The sequence below is a fragment of the Primulina huaijiensis genome, unplaced genomic scaffold, assembly GCF_012295235.1.
Source record: "Primulina huaijiensis isolate GDHJ02 unplaced genomic scaffold, ASM1229523v2 scaffold32015, whole genome shotgun sequence".
In the NCBI taxonomy this organism is placed as follows: Eukaryota; Viridiplantae; Streptophyta; class Magnoliopsida; order Lamiales; family Gesneriaceae; genus Primulina; species Primulina huaijiensis.
In genome coordinates this window covers 68,364-86,188 of record NW_027357518.1, presented here as the reverse complement: position 1 = coordinate 86,188, position 17,825 = coordinate 68,364, and the positions used below count along the sequence as shown (strand labels likewise).

Genomic DNA, 17,825 nt, shown 5'->3' with positions numbered 1-17,825 from the left:
TCAATAATAATAATAATAATAATAATATATTTATAATAATATTATAAGAAGTGACAAGATAATGCTAAGGAATGTGGAAATAAATTTGAAATAATAATTTTCTATCTATAAAAATCAAATATAAACTCCCTTAACCGTTAATTAATTTGAAAATATCGAATATTTTTTCTTCATATATTCTATTTTATTAAAATTGAGGACATCGTAGTAACTATCTAGGAAAGACGCCAAATTTTTCTTCCAACTTTACTTTTATATGATATTAATATTACACTTTTGTTTTTTGTTTTTTAAATTTCAACAGACAATNTTTTTTTTTTTTTTTTTTTTTTTTTTTTGGGTTTTTCACGTGGTCGAATTTTAGTGTTAGTATGCTATTTTTGTACTTTTTTGTAATTTTGTTCCTTATTCTACTTAGAACCAATGCGACACTCACTTGCCTAAAGTATCATATCAAAATATGATGCAATTAAGGAAAATGCAACGAGAAGTCTAAAAATATATACTTGGAACAATTAAGGGAAATTTTTTAAATTAAGGTGATAGTGAGAACGATGCTATCAAGAAATCAATATCAAATTTATGTATATGTAAATGAAGTACCGTTAAAGAAAGGTTGATGGTTAGTTAATCAATTAAAATTGACCTGTGAGACCGTCTCAAAGGAGTTTTTATAGATAATAATTGATTTCATTTTATTTTATAAGTAAAATATTAACACACGTATATATACATACATATATTTTTTGGTTTTTGCAAAATCTTAATTTGAGCATGAGCTTGCCAGCTTCACAGTTTGAAATGGAATCCTTATTCAAAATTGTTCGTTCGATTTTTGGGTGTTATATCGAGTCTCAATTAATATCATCAGAATGCATTTTAATTTTATTATTTAATCGTAGAGTTCAATCCAGACATTTTAATTATTTCAATTAATAGAATATTTATGTAACACAACCATCCATTATTGCCCCAATTCTCTGAAATGAAGGAATCGATGTGTTTCTCGTGACTATTGCTGATCGTAAGGAACTTAACACAAATATATTTGTACGTGGATTCAATATTTAAAATGGGGACTTCTCAATTATTTAGGTCTAACATCAGTTTTCAGAACAAACATTACTTGTTTTTCCAATATTCAAAACAGATACAGTAAATGTCTTAATAGATTTAAGTGACAAAATTATGTTTCTTTCCGATTTGGATATGTTTGCGACTTTCAAGTTAAGTCTTAATAAAAAAAAAAAAAACGAACTTTATTTATCCGTACATACGCAATTCATACATTTTGTTACAAATATGGAGTTGGGTAAAACAGAATAGAAATTCCGACATTACGAGATTGTCTATCTAATTCGATGAAGAATGTTATAAAAATGGGAATTTTTTTTTATAAATGGTAAATTCAAAATGCTCCATGATGAAAATCAAGCGATGTCTATTATACCTAGATTTAATCATATACAATTTGAAGGGTTTAATAGGTTCAATGATCAGGGATTGACAGAATAACTGTACAAGTTTCCAAAAGTCGAACATAATTATCACGAAATCGAATTTTCAATAATTGGTGGAACGAAATCAACCGGTCGAAACTCAAAATTTTTATACTATACGATAATTCAAATTTCATATTTTGATTGCTCGTTGTACGAAGAACTTCCCTAACACTTCAAATAATGTGAAATGTTATAATAAAAAAGATAAAATTCACACACCTATCGTCTCAACAATAACCAGGGGGCATTGGACATAACTGCGGTGAAACCCTGCCCCTTGGACAAAACTATGTTTCAATGAGGAAAAACAAATACAAAAACGTAAGGCAAAAGCAACCGTATCACATTAATATTGAAACAACACTAAAACTAACACAATCCTGAACATTATATTATCGCATGCCACTTGGGAAAGCAGCATACAAAACACAATTGGTGAGTGGTAACGTGAGAATTATTTACGATATTGCGTCGCATCAATGGTCCTATTGTTTCATATTCAGTTTAATTTCTTGCATTGATCATAACCTCGTGCAATTTTCCTTTGCTCTTGCATTTGGTTTTTATTCAAACTTTATATCAGCGCTTCGATCCAGCAGACTCGAGCCGTTTTCTTGCTTGTTTGATTCACTGTTTCTTTCTATTCTGGTCAACTAGAATTTTATGCTCCAGATAATGAGAAAGCATCCATACATACATGATCTGCTCAACTTTCCAAGTTTTTCAAGATCCAACAATATAATGAATATCTTAAATTCAGTGTATTAGTACATGCATATTTCAGGTAATTAAGTTATATCCGAGAATTTAGTTTTAACATACATACATTTATAGACATAATTAAACAGACAAGTTAAAGGTGTATGCTTTCGCAACAGGATGAACATTGGCCTAACCGGGGACACGGAGTGCTGACTGAAAACGACAGTGAGGTGGAACAGATGAGTCTCTATTTTGTTCCAAAAGTGCCACATACGATCCCTATTTTCGAAAAACAAATACCAACAAGTAACAGCTTAAAATTCAGAATATCACCAGTTGATTAAGGAATATCCCATGATCCAAATCAAAGGGAGGAACCAAAATTGATGCACCAAGCGTAGCTGATACAGATATGCATACAGAACAGAGTTCTGGACCTATTGAATAAAAACTTACCAGTGTCTGGCACGAGAAGGAGAAAATTTTTCAAAACATATTGAAAGAACATCAACATCAAAAGGAAAAATGATAACAGCATCAAAGACACACAGAAAAGTAACTACCCAATTAAATCAACATGATTGTTCTAGACCGTTCGTAGTTCGTTTAACTAGACGTGAACCTAAAAATGCTACCTCTATTGTTCTAGAAAAAGGAATCATTTTTTCATGTCACCGAAAACATAAAAATACGGAAAACAAAATCAAGCATACGCCAACGAACAAGAACAAGATACTATCAATAAGATCGATTAATCAGATCTAAAATATCACCGATTTAGGACAAGAATAAAAAGTTTAAACCTGAGGTGAGTAGGCAGCGTATTAGTCAGAGTACCGTAGAAAACACTGCCGTATCTCAAATTCACCGCTGCCTCCGATTCAGTTGATGCAAGGCGGGAACCTCATTTCCGCCAGAAGAAAAAAAACAACGGCGGCGATATATATACTCCCCCGATGCTCGCTAGTGTGCTCATACATCACTCGGCGAATATAGTTCCCGACCTGCACCAAGCGAATTAGAGGCCGCCGCAAGAAACAGAAATCCGAGCAGAAACCAAAGGCAGCCAGAGAGCACTCGGGTGTGAACTGAAAACACAAGAAGCACTTGCCTGCAGCCGCACGGGATTTTATAGCTGAGACGGACGCATGCGATTCAGCCACGTGCCTTTTTGAGTGAATAATGGATATTGATATAAAATTAATAATTTACATTTGGCTCTGGATTTGTTGAAAATTACGAGGAGAACCACTACACGTGGAAGCACGTGCTGCCGAATACGACTCGTACGAGGCCCATACCTGAAAAATCTACTGGTTAATTAATTATCTATTGTTTTATATTATATTATTAAATAAAGGATTCTTCAGAATTAATATAAACTAAACAATGCAGCGTTAGCACAAATTATATATAAAAATAATAATAAAGATATCTATACGTATAGTTTTGATATCTTTCCATCAATAAGATTACAATCACATATTATATATATTATTTAAAATATATTTTTATCATATGATAGACACGAAAATGAGTACAATTTCAATCAAAATAAAATAATATATATATGTGTGTGAGTGTGAGTGTGTGTGTGTGTGTTTTCACTGGATGTTTTTGTAGTTTACGCTTTTGGGGTAAATTGTGTGGCTCATTGGGAATGAGAATCTGATTTTGTATTTGTTCTTTTTGTCAATTTTTATGCTATACTGCTTAGATTAATAACGAATTTTATGTATTGGTAAGGTTAGTTCCCCAAATTGTTTTTAGAAACCGTGACGCAATATTACGATATTAAACTTTGAATTCTTCTTTATTAAATTTTTTTAAAACAGAACATAGTTTTTTAAGTATTCAATAATAATAATAATAATAATAATATATTTATAATAATATTATAAGAAGTGACAAGATAATGCTAAGGAATGTGGAAATAAATTTGAAATAATAATTTTCTATCTATAAAAATCAAATATAAACTCCCTTAACCGTTAATTAATTTGAAAATATCGAATATTTTTTCTTCATATATTCTATTTTATTAAAATTGAGGACATCGTAGTAACTATCTAGGAAAGACGCCAAATTTTTCTTCCAACTTTACTTTTATATGATATTAATATTACACTTTTGTTTTTTGTTTTTTAAATTTCAACAGACAATTTTATTTTTATTTTTTTAATTTCAACAATTCAAATATCAATTTAATCCATTCATAATTTGTCAAATATCACTTTATTTCATCAATAATGATAAAAAAATACTGTACACACATCACGTGTACATAATAATTAGTTTTGACGAAAGAGGAGTCCGTCACTGAGGAAAAAAGAGAGTTATTTTTGGAAGGCAGTTGTCAAATGTTTGCCTGCTCTTGGCCAAACATAGAACCAACATAACTTAACCGTGTCAAATCCCATCGCACACGCAATAGCAATTGTTTTTTTCTTGTACTTTTCACATTTCGTTACATACTCAAATTATATTATATATAAAAAAAATGACTAGTGCACCTTAATTTTATGAATATGTTTTACTATGTAACACCTTAACTTAAAGTCACCAATTTTAATATATGATTCCACAGCGATTTAGCTCAACTTTTGATCAAAATCGGCAACCAATTTGACACGAAACACGTTATCCATTACCAGAAGCAACCGTAACCATAGTGAACACATAAAATTATTTTATTTTCTGTCTAATAAAGTCTGCCTAAAATTTAGGAAATTGGCAAAATTAGTTTTCCCGTATGATTAGAAAGTTGATACCCTAGTCAAAATATACAACACCTTTTCAACAAATTAAGCAAAACTTAATGGCCAAAAGTAGACAGCTTTGTCTTAAAACATGCATTAGAATTTGGATTAAGTGTAGTGAATCCCTATGAAAATGTCATACATAATTGAGCCGGGAAATTATATAAAATGTTGAGTAATAGAAGTGGCACATCTCCATAATGGTAAAATATCATGTATTTGCTTTTGATTTTTATCAAAAAAATCTCGTATCAATGGAGATATATTCCATCTTATCAACTCATGATCTTTCTTTTATATTTCAATCTGAACTTTGTTGCATTTCCAACACAAAATATACACACTTTTTCCAATCATAAATTCATGGGGAAAAAAATACATTCGTGATCCCTTGTCACCGATTGGGTCTCGATTCCTCTAATTATTATTAAATGTGCATCTTTTTTTCCGCTTTTTGAGAAAGGGAGGATCACACCATAATTAAATTCAAAGGGGCCCAAATATTTCTAAGCTTCTTATTTATCGCCCACTCGTCCCTCAAAAAGAGAACCCATTATCGATACTATTCTTATCCAATCTTCTTCAAAAGTGGTCCAATATAACCTGTGTGGACAACACAAAACTTATATATCCAACATAACACTCGATTTTACACGAATCACAGAAATTTCTCGCGTTTATATCATATTTATCTACTGTGTGAAATACAATAATTTCTGTTTTTCTAGCTTGCTTGTATTTATTCTTCATTTATTGGGCATGTGTTAGTCCTTATTGTTACTTTTCATCTCTGTCTAATAATAGAGTTGTGCTTCCCAAATATATTTACCTAATTTCACAAGGGGACATTACAAGAAGTGTGTCATGTCACCCCTTGGATCGGGCTGGCACACACATGACTCCACAATATATGTTTTTATAGCAACTACTTCATATCTGACATCTGTTTACGAAAATGATTAATCTAAGTTTCTATACAATTTCATTTTAATTTATTATAAATCATTTCAAATTCTTGATTTTTATCCATGTGAGATGGGGTACACCTATCTCATCATCTTTCCGGGTTATTTTCATCCAACTTCTTATAAAGAGCCACATATCATTTTTTGTGTCGTCGAATCCACTTCACATAAAAAAAAAAAAAAAAAAAAGAGATGTGACGTATTGATACGTCATGAGTGTTGAGTGCAATTGCTCGTGTTTAATCAGAATGAGACCTTTCATGGATATATATAATTTAAATAACATATATAAATTGTTTACCGATTTTTACTTGTCAAGTTTGCAAGACAATCATGTACATATAAATACAATATGAAAGTGTATTAAAAAAGTGTGAGGAGTGTGATATAATACAAGAGACTCAGCTGTCTAGTGGGCCTTGTGAGTGTTAAACAACAGCACATGGCTCTTCACCAATATAGGGTCCTATATTGATCTCTTCCGATCACAACTTTCTCAAATTATTGTCCATGTTATTACTGCTATTGCGACGTGCGTGAAAGTCCAGACGTTGTCCCCTCGGAGCAATTATTTGAGCCAGAAGCCCATGCAATAAATTTCAAAGCAAATATATTTCGTGGGCTGCTGCCAGCAAATCTGGGCTGGGTTTGTTAAAAAAAAAAGGGCCAAAAACTGGGCTAAATTTTACGTGTAATGCATGAAACGTAACGGCCAGTCAAGTTGATAAAAGAAATACTTTCTCCTGTCTGTCTTCCAAGAGACGCCTCCAAATCTATCATCAGATGTTTATTTATTGCACAAATACAGACAAATCGTTGATGAAATTTAGGTTGATCCGTAAAGACTTTGGATGTTTTACTTTTATTTGTTCCGATTAATCGTCTACCGTCGAATTATTGGAGTTTACGTTTGTTTGGTCTTTTCCGTTTGAAGTTTTAAGTTTTCGGAATTTGCGAGGTAAAAGATTTACTTCAAGCATAGTACTATTATTTTCCCAAGTAATGACGGCATATTTTAGATTCTTATGATTTTCTTGCCTTTTGAAGTATCTTTTATTCTATTAGGAAATTAACAGAATAGGAAATAAAACGGAAAAAGAGGAATAGTATGACAGACAATTTAAGAGTTGCGATTTGGAAGGAAAGTTTATGCGCACTTAACGTTGCTTTTGGAAATATGATCTCAGTTTGTGATTTTAATCAGGTATTTCATGTTTTTCTAAGAGATTCATTCGGCTTCAATTTAAAAATAAAACTTTTTGGTTGCTTGTCAAGATCATATTAGTATCTACTGTCTAATCGTGGGTGGTCTTCTTCTGAGATTTTGTTTTTTTTTTTATTTTGAGTAAAAAAAAAATTACTTAAAAGTGGGAAATTTGCTACGCGTGCATATATAATTTCTGTTTTTTTAATACAATTTTCCCGTTTGTCAATATATCAGACACGAAGAATTTTGTATCAACCTCTCATCGGGAAGTCATATCATGTTCATATCATGAATGTTACATGCCATTTGTGTTAAAGTTTCGGACGCTTAATATGAATTGGTTGCGTTAATAAGAAAAAATTTATTTCAATGTTTGCAGGTTCAATATAAGTTATGGATCCTCGAACTCGGAAACCTTACTCGTATTTCATCTTCACCTTAGTGTTGCTTTCACAAACATGCTTGTCATGGAGTTGGTTCTTTTCGTCTAGGGAAAAGATCGATAATAGCAATAAATTTTCTGGGAACAAGGTGATGGATAGAAATGGCAATTCTGAATTTTCCATAGAATCATTCAACGACCCGAATGGCTTGGCATTGGTTGAGAATGCTAGGAACAAAATGCTCGCCCCAAATTCTTGCTGGCAAGCTGCTTATCAGAAGGTGTTTGAAGGATGTTCAAAGACTCTTGCCGATGAAGAGTCGAGGACTAGATTAGCTTGGCATTTGAGCGATTGCTTTCAACGCCTCACGGGGCGTCCCCCTCTTCCTCATTGTGACGAAAATTCGGTAATGAAGAAATGTCTGAAAAATCTTGATGTGGATTCTCACAAGATTTTTCTTGAATACTTTCTTGAAACCAACTCAATCTGCCATCGGTTACAGTTGAGTAGTATGTTTTCTTGAATTTTGTTGTGTTTATGTGATGGGATGTTCTTAATTTGCCTCGAAATTTTGTAGGGCTGACACGTTTAAGTATCAAACAGAACGATTGGTAAATGAGCTGAAGAGTTCTGCGGAATATGCAGAACTGAAGTTGGACGAGATAGAGCGACATGGGGTGGAATTAATGCAGAATTCGAGACATGTGCATGACTCATTGGGTTTGATCGATCAGCGAACTCAGCAAGTTGCAGAAACGTCAAGGAATGTTGAGGATCGTGTTAACTCGGTTTTGAAGTATTCTGAAGTAGTTTATAAGCAATCTAAGATCGTAGCAGCTTCTCAAGCAGAGTTAAGTAAAAGCCAAGACAAAATGAAGGACAGTTTGGAAGAAGGAATGGTGGTAATTCAAAATTCTTATAATAATTTGGGTCTAGAAATCACAAATTTGAAAAACGAAGCTGTTGAAATCGAGAAGGAGATTGGAAGAGTTGGGGATGCAATGTTTTCAAAGATGATAACTTTGCAGAGTAAGGCTGATGATATCGGGAATATGGCAGGGACGTCTTTGGATAAACAGAAACAACTTCTTGATGGCCAGTCTGTGGCTCTTGAAGGTCTCCATTTTCTAACAAGGTTTCAGTCGCAGGCCCTTGAAGAAAGCAGGTGGACACTATATTTTAAACCGCCCTTTCCAACACAAATTCTTAAGATATTTCCAAACAAAATTCTATAGCTGAACAGGACAAGTCAAATTCTCTACCATATAACTATACAATTGCCATGTTTCATCATTGTGTCACTTAGCCTCATGACCACATATGTTGTGATATATTTTAGATTAAATTTGTGTAATTTACAGGGTGACTCTTGAAAAGTTGGCAGAATTTGGGCATAAACAGCAAGAGGAACTACTGGTAAAGCAAAAAGAACTTTACGAATCTCATGACCATCTAGTTGAGAATTCAAAACTTATATTAGCAGCTCAGGTTAGCTATTCCTTCTTCAATTCTTAACAAAGTTAATCTTTGACTTAAAAAAATGACTATGATTGTCACCTTATTGTAGAAAGCTTTCGAGTCCAAACAGGCAAGCATGTTTGTTGCCATAGACAAGCTGTTTGCCTTGCACAGCGCAATGTTGTTCGAATCTCGAGTGATCATAGCCTTTCTGGTTTACACAGTTGCAATCTTCATCATCTACATGTTAACTAGTGTCAAACAAGCTTACAGTGTCAGACACAGGCTGTACTTGGGTAAATAAAGACATGAAAGTTTTAATGATTTAGAAATTCTTGTTACTAAATCTTAGTGCCAAACTTTATTTTCAGGGCTGTGTTTGACGTTCTCGGTAGAAGTAAGTATACTTTGGTACATGACAGCCAACATCGAACATCAAGGAAAGATGATATATACAGTTAGATCACTTTCCGGTATTCTTGCATCAGTGCAGTATCTGTACGCCATTTTAACATACAGGTAAAAAAAAGCTCTACTCTTCTGAAGCATGGAAAATTTTACAGAGTTACACAGAAATTTACAGAATTTATGCACGCATGCAGAGATTATGAACTGCTGAACCATAAAATGCTGTTGATGCTAATGGAGAAGGTAAATGCTATGCAAAGGAATAAAGAGATGCTATCATTTGAAATGGATATTGACAGTGAGGTAAATTGGTCATCATGGGTCGATACAGATTTACCTGAAGATGTAGATATGTTAGAGGACCCTGATTATGTATACCCCGAGGAGATCGGGGATAGTTCTTCTTTGACTAGTTCAAGTACAAGGCGATATAACCTCAGGCAGCGTCATTAAGATTTGAAACCTTGAAAGCTAGATACTGTTGAAGAGGTAGATTTGACTGTATTTTTTGTGAAATTTTGATAGATTCCTACAAGGTCGTGCACAAGTAACTCTTGAATGTTAATTTATAATACAGCACGCTGTATTTCTAGGATATTTCAACAGAATTTTACATATTACAGAATGATTTTTTAGATTCAGACTTGTCACCAATAGTCATTGCAAGAGCATTTTCCTTCATTAAAATGATGGAACCGATTTGTGTCTCTTAATATAATTCTCCTCCGACTTACTTCGGACGCATACTTCATCCAAGTATGACAATCTGCACAAACACGAAGATTTTTTGTGATCCTGACAGGTAATCCTGAACCACCATGAATTAATGCATATATTGTGGCAAGCCTTTCACTGTGACCACACACCCACTCTACCTTCATTTCCTTGTTTATGTCATGAAGCACGACTCCTGTATCAGGTACATACCCTCTTTTCTCCATTTCTTTTGACAATTCATAAAATACAATTTTATACTCATCTGTATTTCGAAACTCAAAACCTCCACCAGCCACAAAACTGTGTACTTTGTCTCGAATATGTACCCAACTGCAGCCAGCTTCTTTCTTGATTTCACTCTTCTCCATCAGTTCTCTCACCATTTCAACTTTGTCCCACATCCCAGCATTCGCATATATGTTCGATAACATAACATAATTTCCAGCATTGTACGGTTCAATCTTAAACAGAACTTTTGCTATGACTTCTGCCAATGAAACATAACCGTGCAACCTACAAGAATTGAGCAACGATCCCCAGATGCTGCCGCTCGGCTTAATAGGCATTTTCTTAACCACATCTAATGCCTCTTCTATTTTCCCGGCTCTGCCTAACGTATCCACCAAACAGGCGTAATGCTCCAAATTAGGATCTATTCTGAACTCGGAACTCATTCTATCAAAGAGGACTCGACCCTCTTCTACCATCCCGGAATGACTGCAACCTGATAACAATGAGATGAATGTCACCTCATCCGCAACATATCTAGCTTCCGTCATTTCTTCAAAAGCTGAAATGGCTTCTTGAATCCAACCACTGACTGCATAACCGTTGATCAAAGTATTCCAGGATGTCAAGTCTTTGGATGTCATTCTATCAAAAACTTTCCTACAATTCTCCATGGCTCCACATTTAGCGTACAAATCCAAAAGCGCATTCATCACAAGAACGTCCGGGCATTCCTCTGATTTTAAAATTTGCGCATGAACTTCTTTACCAATATAAAGTGAGGTCAGCCGAGTACAAGCCGCTAGAATTGTCGTCAAACTAACCCAACTAAATCCAACGCCTTCCTTCTGCATTCGTCGAAAAGTTTCAAAACCTTCAGACACCTGATGTTTCCTAACGAACCCAACAATCAACGCATTCCAAGTAGCAACATTTCGGTCAGGCATATCGTCAAACAACCGTGAAACCTCCTCAAAAGTCCCGCATTCCGAATAAAACTTCAAAAGTGAATTGTTGACCACTTGATCAGGCTCTCCAACGGCCTTCAGAACCTGAGCATGCACCGATTTACCAAAACCTGAATCTAACAGACCCGAACAAGCCTTCAACGCAACCGAAAATGCAAAGTTCCCCGGCTCGATTCCCTTCGACAACATTTCACAATAAACGAGTAGAGCCTCGTTAAAATTCCCATTTTTCGAAAACCCAATAGCCATAGCCACGTAAACCGACTCCCCAACACAACCCATCTCCTCAATTCCCTGTCTAAACGCCCGAAACGCGTCATCCAACCGGCCGCAAGCTGAGAAAAGAGTGATGAACTTAGAATTTAAGGTGGGATTCTTGAGAAGATCCTTGTGATGTTTGGATTCCAGAAGATGAAGGTAGAGTCTCTGTCCATGGAGCAAAGCTTTTCTGGAAATGCAGGCGTGTAAGAGAGAAGTGTAGGACTCGATTGTTAGCTGCTGGGATTCCAGTAATAGGTGAAGCGCTTCATCGAGTTTACCAGATTTGGTGAGATACTTGAGAGTAGAATTTCGTGGTTGATTTTGGAAATGAAGTTTAGGAGGTGAAGTGATGGTCAAATTTGTGGAGAGGCATACACTGGAAACAACCATTGTTTTTTAGGCAGGCCTCTCTGCTGTCTCTCACAGAAAATCTAGATTTTAAATTTTATTATTTGAAAATTTTATGAAATTTCGAGACTACTTGGAAATGTTTTCAAATTTCATTAAAGAATATAAATGTACATCGAAATCAATATTCAGTATTTTAAATCTGATCAATTGGGCGAGATAATTGCACTTACTTGTAGATTTTATTCTCGACAATTTGATTTAATATATTTTGATTTGTATTACAAGGAAAACTAGATAGTTGATTCAGTTTTGATTACATATATATGTTTTTTATATATAAAAAATGATAAATTCGTAAAATACGCTGTTAAAATTTGATATTTGATGATGGGTTTCATTTCCGAGTCTGAACCTTATTTTAGCCCAATGGGAAAAGAATCCACATTGGTTGGACATGGGTTTTGGGGTGACTTTAGACAGTCCAGGTCCAAGTATCGGTCAGTCTCATGTATTTAGTGAAAATTTATCCTTATTTATTGTGTACTTGTAAAAAACTTGTTGGGGATAACTAATTTATTAAAATTGATAATAGAATAAAGAAAATAATATTAAATATAGATATCGAATCATATATTTGGGACGGATAGTAAAAAAAAAAAAGGTGATATTTAGTATAGAAACAACAAATTTTACATGTTAGAGACCAACTTGATCATCAGTATTTTGATTCCCTGCATGTTCCGATCGACTAGCCGATTATTATGAATGAAATTATAAATCAGGAGATATTGGAGAGTTGGAAAATTCCAATTCCAAATGATCAAAAACCGTTGACCCTGAGGCCAAAATAACTTGAGGACAGAACATTCATTGAGTCCTAGAGCTACAACGAGGGAATATGGGAGTCCCATCCACAGGCAACTGCAGCATGCAATCCAAATGCAACCAGAATTTCACCGAACCAATTAACCCCACTCTCCATCTCGTTTTGGTGTTCCCTTTCAGCTCAAAAGTAATAATCTTTCGATTCAACGACCAGTTCACAGACTCCGCTTCATCTGGATTCAACGGAATAGGAGTGGACTGTGAAACATAGTTGAACACCGTCGTCTTATTCGGGCCCAAACCATACGTATTCGCCGCCAGATACGCTATATTCTGGCCCCGGAAACTCAACCCATATCTCGTCTCGTAAAAACTAACACTGGCTTTCGCGTTACGGTTTTCGGATTCGATCACTATGGTTACCTGTACTGTCAGCAAGCTGGCTTGGTCGAAGTATATGGCATCAAGCTGTGCGCTGGTGACGCTTATTTGTGGAACCTTTGGTTTGATGACAAGGTAGCCGATGAATATAGTTACTCCACAGATGATCACGGCGACCGCGAGTATGGCGCAGATTATGGCAACGCACCAGATTAAGGTGTTGGTGTGGTGTGGGGTGGTTCGGGGGTAATGGCCCGGTTTTAACATTGGTGTGGTGAGAGAGGACATTAGGACGGGGAAAGTTGGGATTTTGGTTTATTTTATGTGGGAATTATTGGGAAAGAAAAGCAAGGTGTACTCGAGGGTGCAATGGGTGGGGGAAGGTTTTGGTATATCTTCTTTTCCTATGTATAAAGCTATCTTAATTCTACTTTACGCTCCTTTTCCCTTTACTTTTGCAAGAAGATACAAATTTAAGTTTTATATATAATTTTCAAGAATATATTATCAGCTGAAATAATTGTATTTGTATCCCAATATAATCACATGTAACAATTGGTTCGTCTTTTTTTTTTTCCCTAAGAAAAATTCTATCTTTTGATTGTCTATTCGAGAAGTAATATTGCAAGAAATATTAGAATATATTTTTTTTTTCCGTATTATGACAAATCAAATTAGGTGATGATTGATGAATCCATATACAATGGATCCTATTATACCCAAGAATGATGGGGCTTAATAATTATAACTAAGAAGAAAAACCCAATGTTTCAGATTAATAATGGTCTCTAATCTTTGGAAGGCCCAAGATGATGGGCATTAATAATCATTAATGAATCTTTAGATGATGCGGCACTATGATTAATTAATTAATTAATTAATTAGAGACATATGTAACATACTTATAGACATCAAATTTATCATTACATCTACCTAAAATACAAAGTAGTCGAATTCATAAGTTATGTTTGGATGAACGAATTTGAAATCATTAAATTTAAATGTAAAAAAGAAATTCAAATTCATTTTCCTATTTATTTACATTGTAAAAAGTATACTAATTACAACGAATTTCAATTCTTTAAAATATTAGAGTCGTTTGAAATTCATTATGATACATATAATTACTGTATAAATAAATAAATTATGAATTTGAGTTATAAAATGATTTAAACCAATGAAACCTTAACGTATTTGTTCCATATTCACATATTGATAGAGGCAATCAATCATTGGAGAAGTAGCAGCAGAAATAGGCAGCATCAGTTCATCATAAAATACAGTGAAAAATCAAAGTATATTAATGATTATGGACTGCTACAGGTTGAATGGGTATGGCGGCTGGAGTATTTTAAATTTTATTATTTTCTCAAAAAAGCGAAAGCGCTTCGCAAAACAAAGAATCTTTTCTCTTCCTGTTTGATTTTACCCCTTCAGATGTATAAATCATAAACTCAAATCCGCACGAAATTAAAAGTGCAATGTTGTTGACAAAAATGGAAAAATTAATAATTACCTCCCACCATATAATAAATAATTCCACCGACTAGAATTTATTTACATTTTGGTACAAATATTAAAGTTTCTAATTTATTTTTTATAAAAAATTCCAAGTACTAAATTAAAGGCAAATGATAGAAAAAAGTTATTCCGATGTATTTAGAATAAATAAAAAAAAATTATAATTAAATAAACATAAATCTTACTGGGGTGGGTTCAAATATAGTATACGTTGGAGATTCAAATATATTATTTGGGCAAGATATTTGACCATGGTCCACAAATCCTACTGGGGTTTCTTTTCATTCAAAAATCTTCAAAAATAAAATAAAAATTATTTAAATTGAAAAAAAAAAAAGCAACAAAAGCTTGGGTTACAATTCCATGCTTTCTCTTTGTTTGCCACTCGTTCGATTCTTTAATTTCTTGCACGTTTTATTTTATAATATCTGTCGAACTATTGTACTATTTCGACTATAACATTAATATTCACTTATATATAAAGGATAACGCGATGATGGTTACCGTAAAAACAAAAAAAAAAAGTGTGCGGATTTTGACTGAAAAATTTACTCTGAATGAACAAAAAATTAATTATATTATCATGATTATTTTAGAATACTAAATAAAAGTGTATAAAGTAACTTTTTTTTTTTTTGCTTCCTTTATAAACGTGGGCTTTTTCAATTTAGAATGAAGAAATTGGTTCGTCATACGTTATCAGCCAATTACTTAATTTAATGGTGGATCTTCGTTAAAAAATGCAAGTCCCAAATTGTTTTAGTTTAATGGTGAATCTTTTTTGAGATTTAAGTCCTGCAGATGAGCTTGTCTGAATAGAACATGGGTTTCGAGTAAAATATTTGCCAACTTGACGGAAACAAATAATTAAAAGATTTTTATTTTTTGTCTTGTTGTCGGATAATTTATTATTTTAACAAACTAATTTGCACATTTTTTTATTTTAATCATTTTTCATTAGAGTGTTAATTTAAAATAACACATTGCGATTTCTAGGTGGCTAATTAAATATTCTATGTTACATATGTAACAACACAATAATGACGTTTTAGCTCATTAATTTCTTACATGAAGTTTCAATTTTTTTAGAACACGAGAAATTTGCATTATTTTTTTACAAGAGTTTCTCGAATACGTGGGTACGATACCGCATGAGCATAAATTACATTGCGAATCGCCGATGGATGAGCTTAGTAGAAGAAGCAATATTTTTCTGTAACGCTACATATTCGATGACTGTTCCAAACGTACCAAAAACGAGTCTTTTCAGCGTGCTTATATCATCGCTCACACGCACCCTAGGAAACTTCTTAGAGATTCGCCCATCTCAGAATTACTCCAAGTCAAGTACACTTAACTTTTGAGTTCTTATATATGCGATGAGCTTCCGAAAATAAGATGCACATTATAGACGAAAGGAACATGAATGCACCGACCTCACACCAGAATGAGAGAAATTCCAAAACTGTTCAGATATGAGACTATGCAGTTAACGATGACTTAAAAGATTTGATATGTACTACTTCTATCAAGAAAATGCATCTTCTTTTCGTAAGCTCATCACATAAGAACTCTATAATTAATCGTGCTTAACTTGGGGTACGTAATTCTGGGATGGTGGACCCTTGGGAATTTTCTTTTGATGCGTATGAGTGAGAACATAAGCACGCTTGAAAGATTTGTCTTGGTACAGTATACAATTAATCGTCGAATCCGGAGCGTTACATTTTCCTTACACGAACAATACTTATTGGCATGCATCAGGCTTCCGCACTACCTTATTGAACCAAAAAAAATATAATGATTCCCTTTTTAATTGAATATCATGTTTTTATGATCGAAGGGAAAAAAGATAAAGAAAAGAAAACGACCAAGAAGATATCATATTGTTTAAATGATAATTATATAATTTTTAAATGAAAAGGTTCCATATAACTAGATATGCATGACACAAAAGAAGAGATTGATACATTACTATATATAAAGCAACACGTTCAATTCGTTTGTGGTGTCAAATCGATATTGTAATGTGATCGCGAATTAATAAATTTGAATCATGAGTGGTCGTGGAAGACCCAATTTTAAATGGAAATGGTAGCCTTATACTAAATGTGGAAAATATTTGGCATGCTCAATTTTTTCTTTTACTACAATTATTATTCTTGCCAAGAAACCCATTCTCATGTGGACCATAATTGAATTGTTATTCTTTTTATAAATAAAGATCATAATTTCATTTTTATACATTATTTTATTTTATTTATTTGTAAAAATGTGAGTTACTTACGTACAACTTTTCAGAATCACTTATAAAATTCTCACTCTGTCGGGCTAAAATTTTCAACCCTAAACAATATAATGGTCTTAAATACGAGTGTACACCAATGCCACAGACTCAAATCAATGTTCATCAAGCTTCAAGTGCATTTTCTTCACAAATTCATACGAAAATAGCAAGCAAAATAAGATTAAAAAAACCCTACTCCATTACTTTCATGGCCACACGCGAAAGGAAAAATTATTTGATGACTCTTCTTTATGTCCTCGTACTGATGCTTCAACATCCGCACTTGTCGGCGACAATGACCGCCTCTGAGCTGAAAACTCCAACTTTTGCATCCCCAACAGTCCACAAGCCACATCCTCCAGTCTTGTCTCGATTCAACCGGTTTAAGAGGATACAAACGGCTGCTTATAGGCCGACGTCTCCAGGAAACAGCCCTGGTATGGGTCATGACAGTCCCCCCGGCGGAACCCATAAGCACTGATGTTAATATTATGGATATGATGTTGCTTTTACCGTCTTGCAGCTTGGTGATCAGCTTTGACGAAAATTTGTGGTGGAGAAATAAGTTACCTGTGTGTGCGTGTGTGTGTATTATTTTTTCTCAAAGAAAATCAGAACTGCAGGTAGTGCACCTTTAGAGTGAATAATTGCATGCATGCAACAAAAGGGTCGTCTGTTTGTTTGAATTTCGGTTTTTTTAACATTGGATTTGTTTTTGTTGAAGATTTAAATTTCAAATGTAATCTATTTTGTTCAAGTATATTCATCCTTGGCTCTTAGATTTATAAGAATGAGATAACTTTTGGATGTACTCATATAAATCATCTACACTCGAAAATTTATTACAATATGAATTAATTCTACGTTTATAAACTACAGACAAGTTGACCTACGCCATATAT

The 17,825-nt window shown here is 33.8% G+C and overlaps 3 protein-coding genes and 1 long non-coding RNA gene across 6 annotated transcripts; 1 reads left to right on the top strand and 3 right to left on the bottom strand.

The window, feature by feature from the left end:
- Positions 1-2,062: 2,062 nt before the first annotated feature.
- On the bottom strand, positions 2,063-3,315 carry LOC140968024 (uncharacterized). The gene is made up of 2 exons (XR_012173681.1): positions 3,008-3,315; positions 2,063-2,155 (listed from the first exon to the last, which is right to left on the bottom strand). It is a non-coding gene; the product is annotated as an uncharacterized lncRNA (long non-coding RNA).
- A 3,312-nt stretch (positions 3,316-6,627) lies between these two features.
- On the top strand, positions 6,628-9,837 carry LOC140968013 (protein GAMETE EXPRESSED 1-like). 3 transcript variants are annotated; one of them, XM_073428846.1, is made up of 7 exons: positions 6,628-6,758; positions 7,515-8,019; positions 8,096-8,683; positions 8,880-9,006; positions 9,086-9,272; positions 9,348-9,495; positions 9,579-9,837. In XM_073428846.1, exons 2-7 carry the CDS (start codon positions 7,529-7,531, stop codon positions 9,835-9,837), a joined length of 1,800 nt encoding a protein of 599 aa, XP_073284947.1. In that variant the 5' UTR covers positions 6,628-6,758; positions 7,515-7,528. The 3 variants fall into 3 exon arrangements, with proteins under 3 accessions (XP_073284947.1, XP_073284948.1, XP_073284946.1); XM_073428847.1 differs by having other exon boundaries at positions 6,634-6,758; positions 7,627-8,019; XM_073428845.1 differs by having other exon boundaries at positions 6,634-6,766; positions 7,527-8,019.
- A 194-nt stretch (positions 9,838-10,031) lies between these two features.
- On the bottom strand, positions 10,032-11,989 carry LOC140968012 (pentatricopeptide repeat-containing protein At3g14330). The gene has a single exon (XM_073428844.1). The coding sequence runs from the start codon at positions 11,946-11,948 to the stop codon at positions 10,032-10,034; it is 1,917 nt and encodes a 638-aa protein (XP_073284945.1). The 5' UTR covers positions 11,949-11,989.
- Positions 11,990-12,559: 570 nt separating this feature from the next.
- Positions 12,560-13,487, bottom strand: LOC140968044 (NDR1/HIN1-like protein 12). Its single transcript, XM_073428885.1, has one exon. It carries the CDS (start codon positions 13,401-13,403, stop codon positions 12,777-12,779), a length of 627 nt encoding a protein of 208 aa, XP_073284986.1. The 5' UTR covers positions 13,404-13,487; the 3' UTR covers positions 12,560-12,776.
- Between the last annotated feature and the right edge of the window lie 4,338 nt (positions 13,488-17,825).

Excerpts from the sequence above, each read along its gene's own strand:
- LOC140968013 (XM_073428845.1), top strand. The coding sequence starts at position 6,712 with ATGTTTATTTATTGCACAAATACAGACAAATCGTTGATGAAATTTAGG. Across the intron at positions 8,684-8,879 it reads CAGGCCCTTGAAGAAAGCAG|GGTGACTCTTGAAAAGTTGG; the intron begins GTGGACACTATA and ends TGTAATTTACAG. Across the intron at positions 9,496-9,578 it reads TACGCCATTTTAACATACAG|AGATTATGAACTGCTGAACC; the intron begins GTAAAAAAAAGC and ends GCACGCATGCAG.
- LOC140968012 (XM_073428844.1), bottom strand. The coding sequence starts at position 11,948 with ATGGTTGTTTCCAGTGTATGCCTCTCCACAAATTTGACCATCACTTCA.
- LOC140968044 (XM_073428885.1), bottom strand. The coding sequence starts at position 13,403 with ATGTCCTCTCTCACCACACCAATGTTAAAACCGGGCCATTACCCCCGA.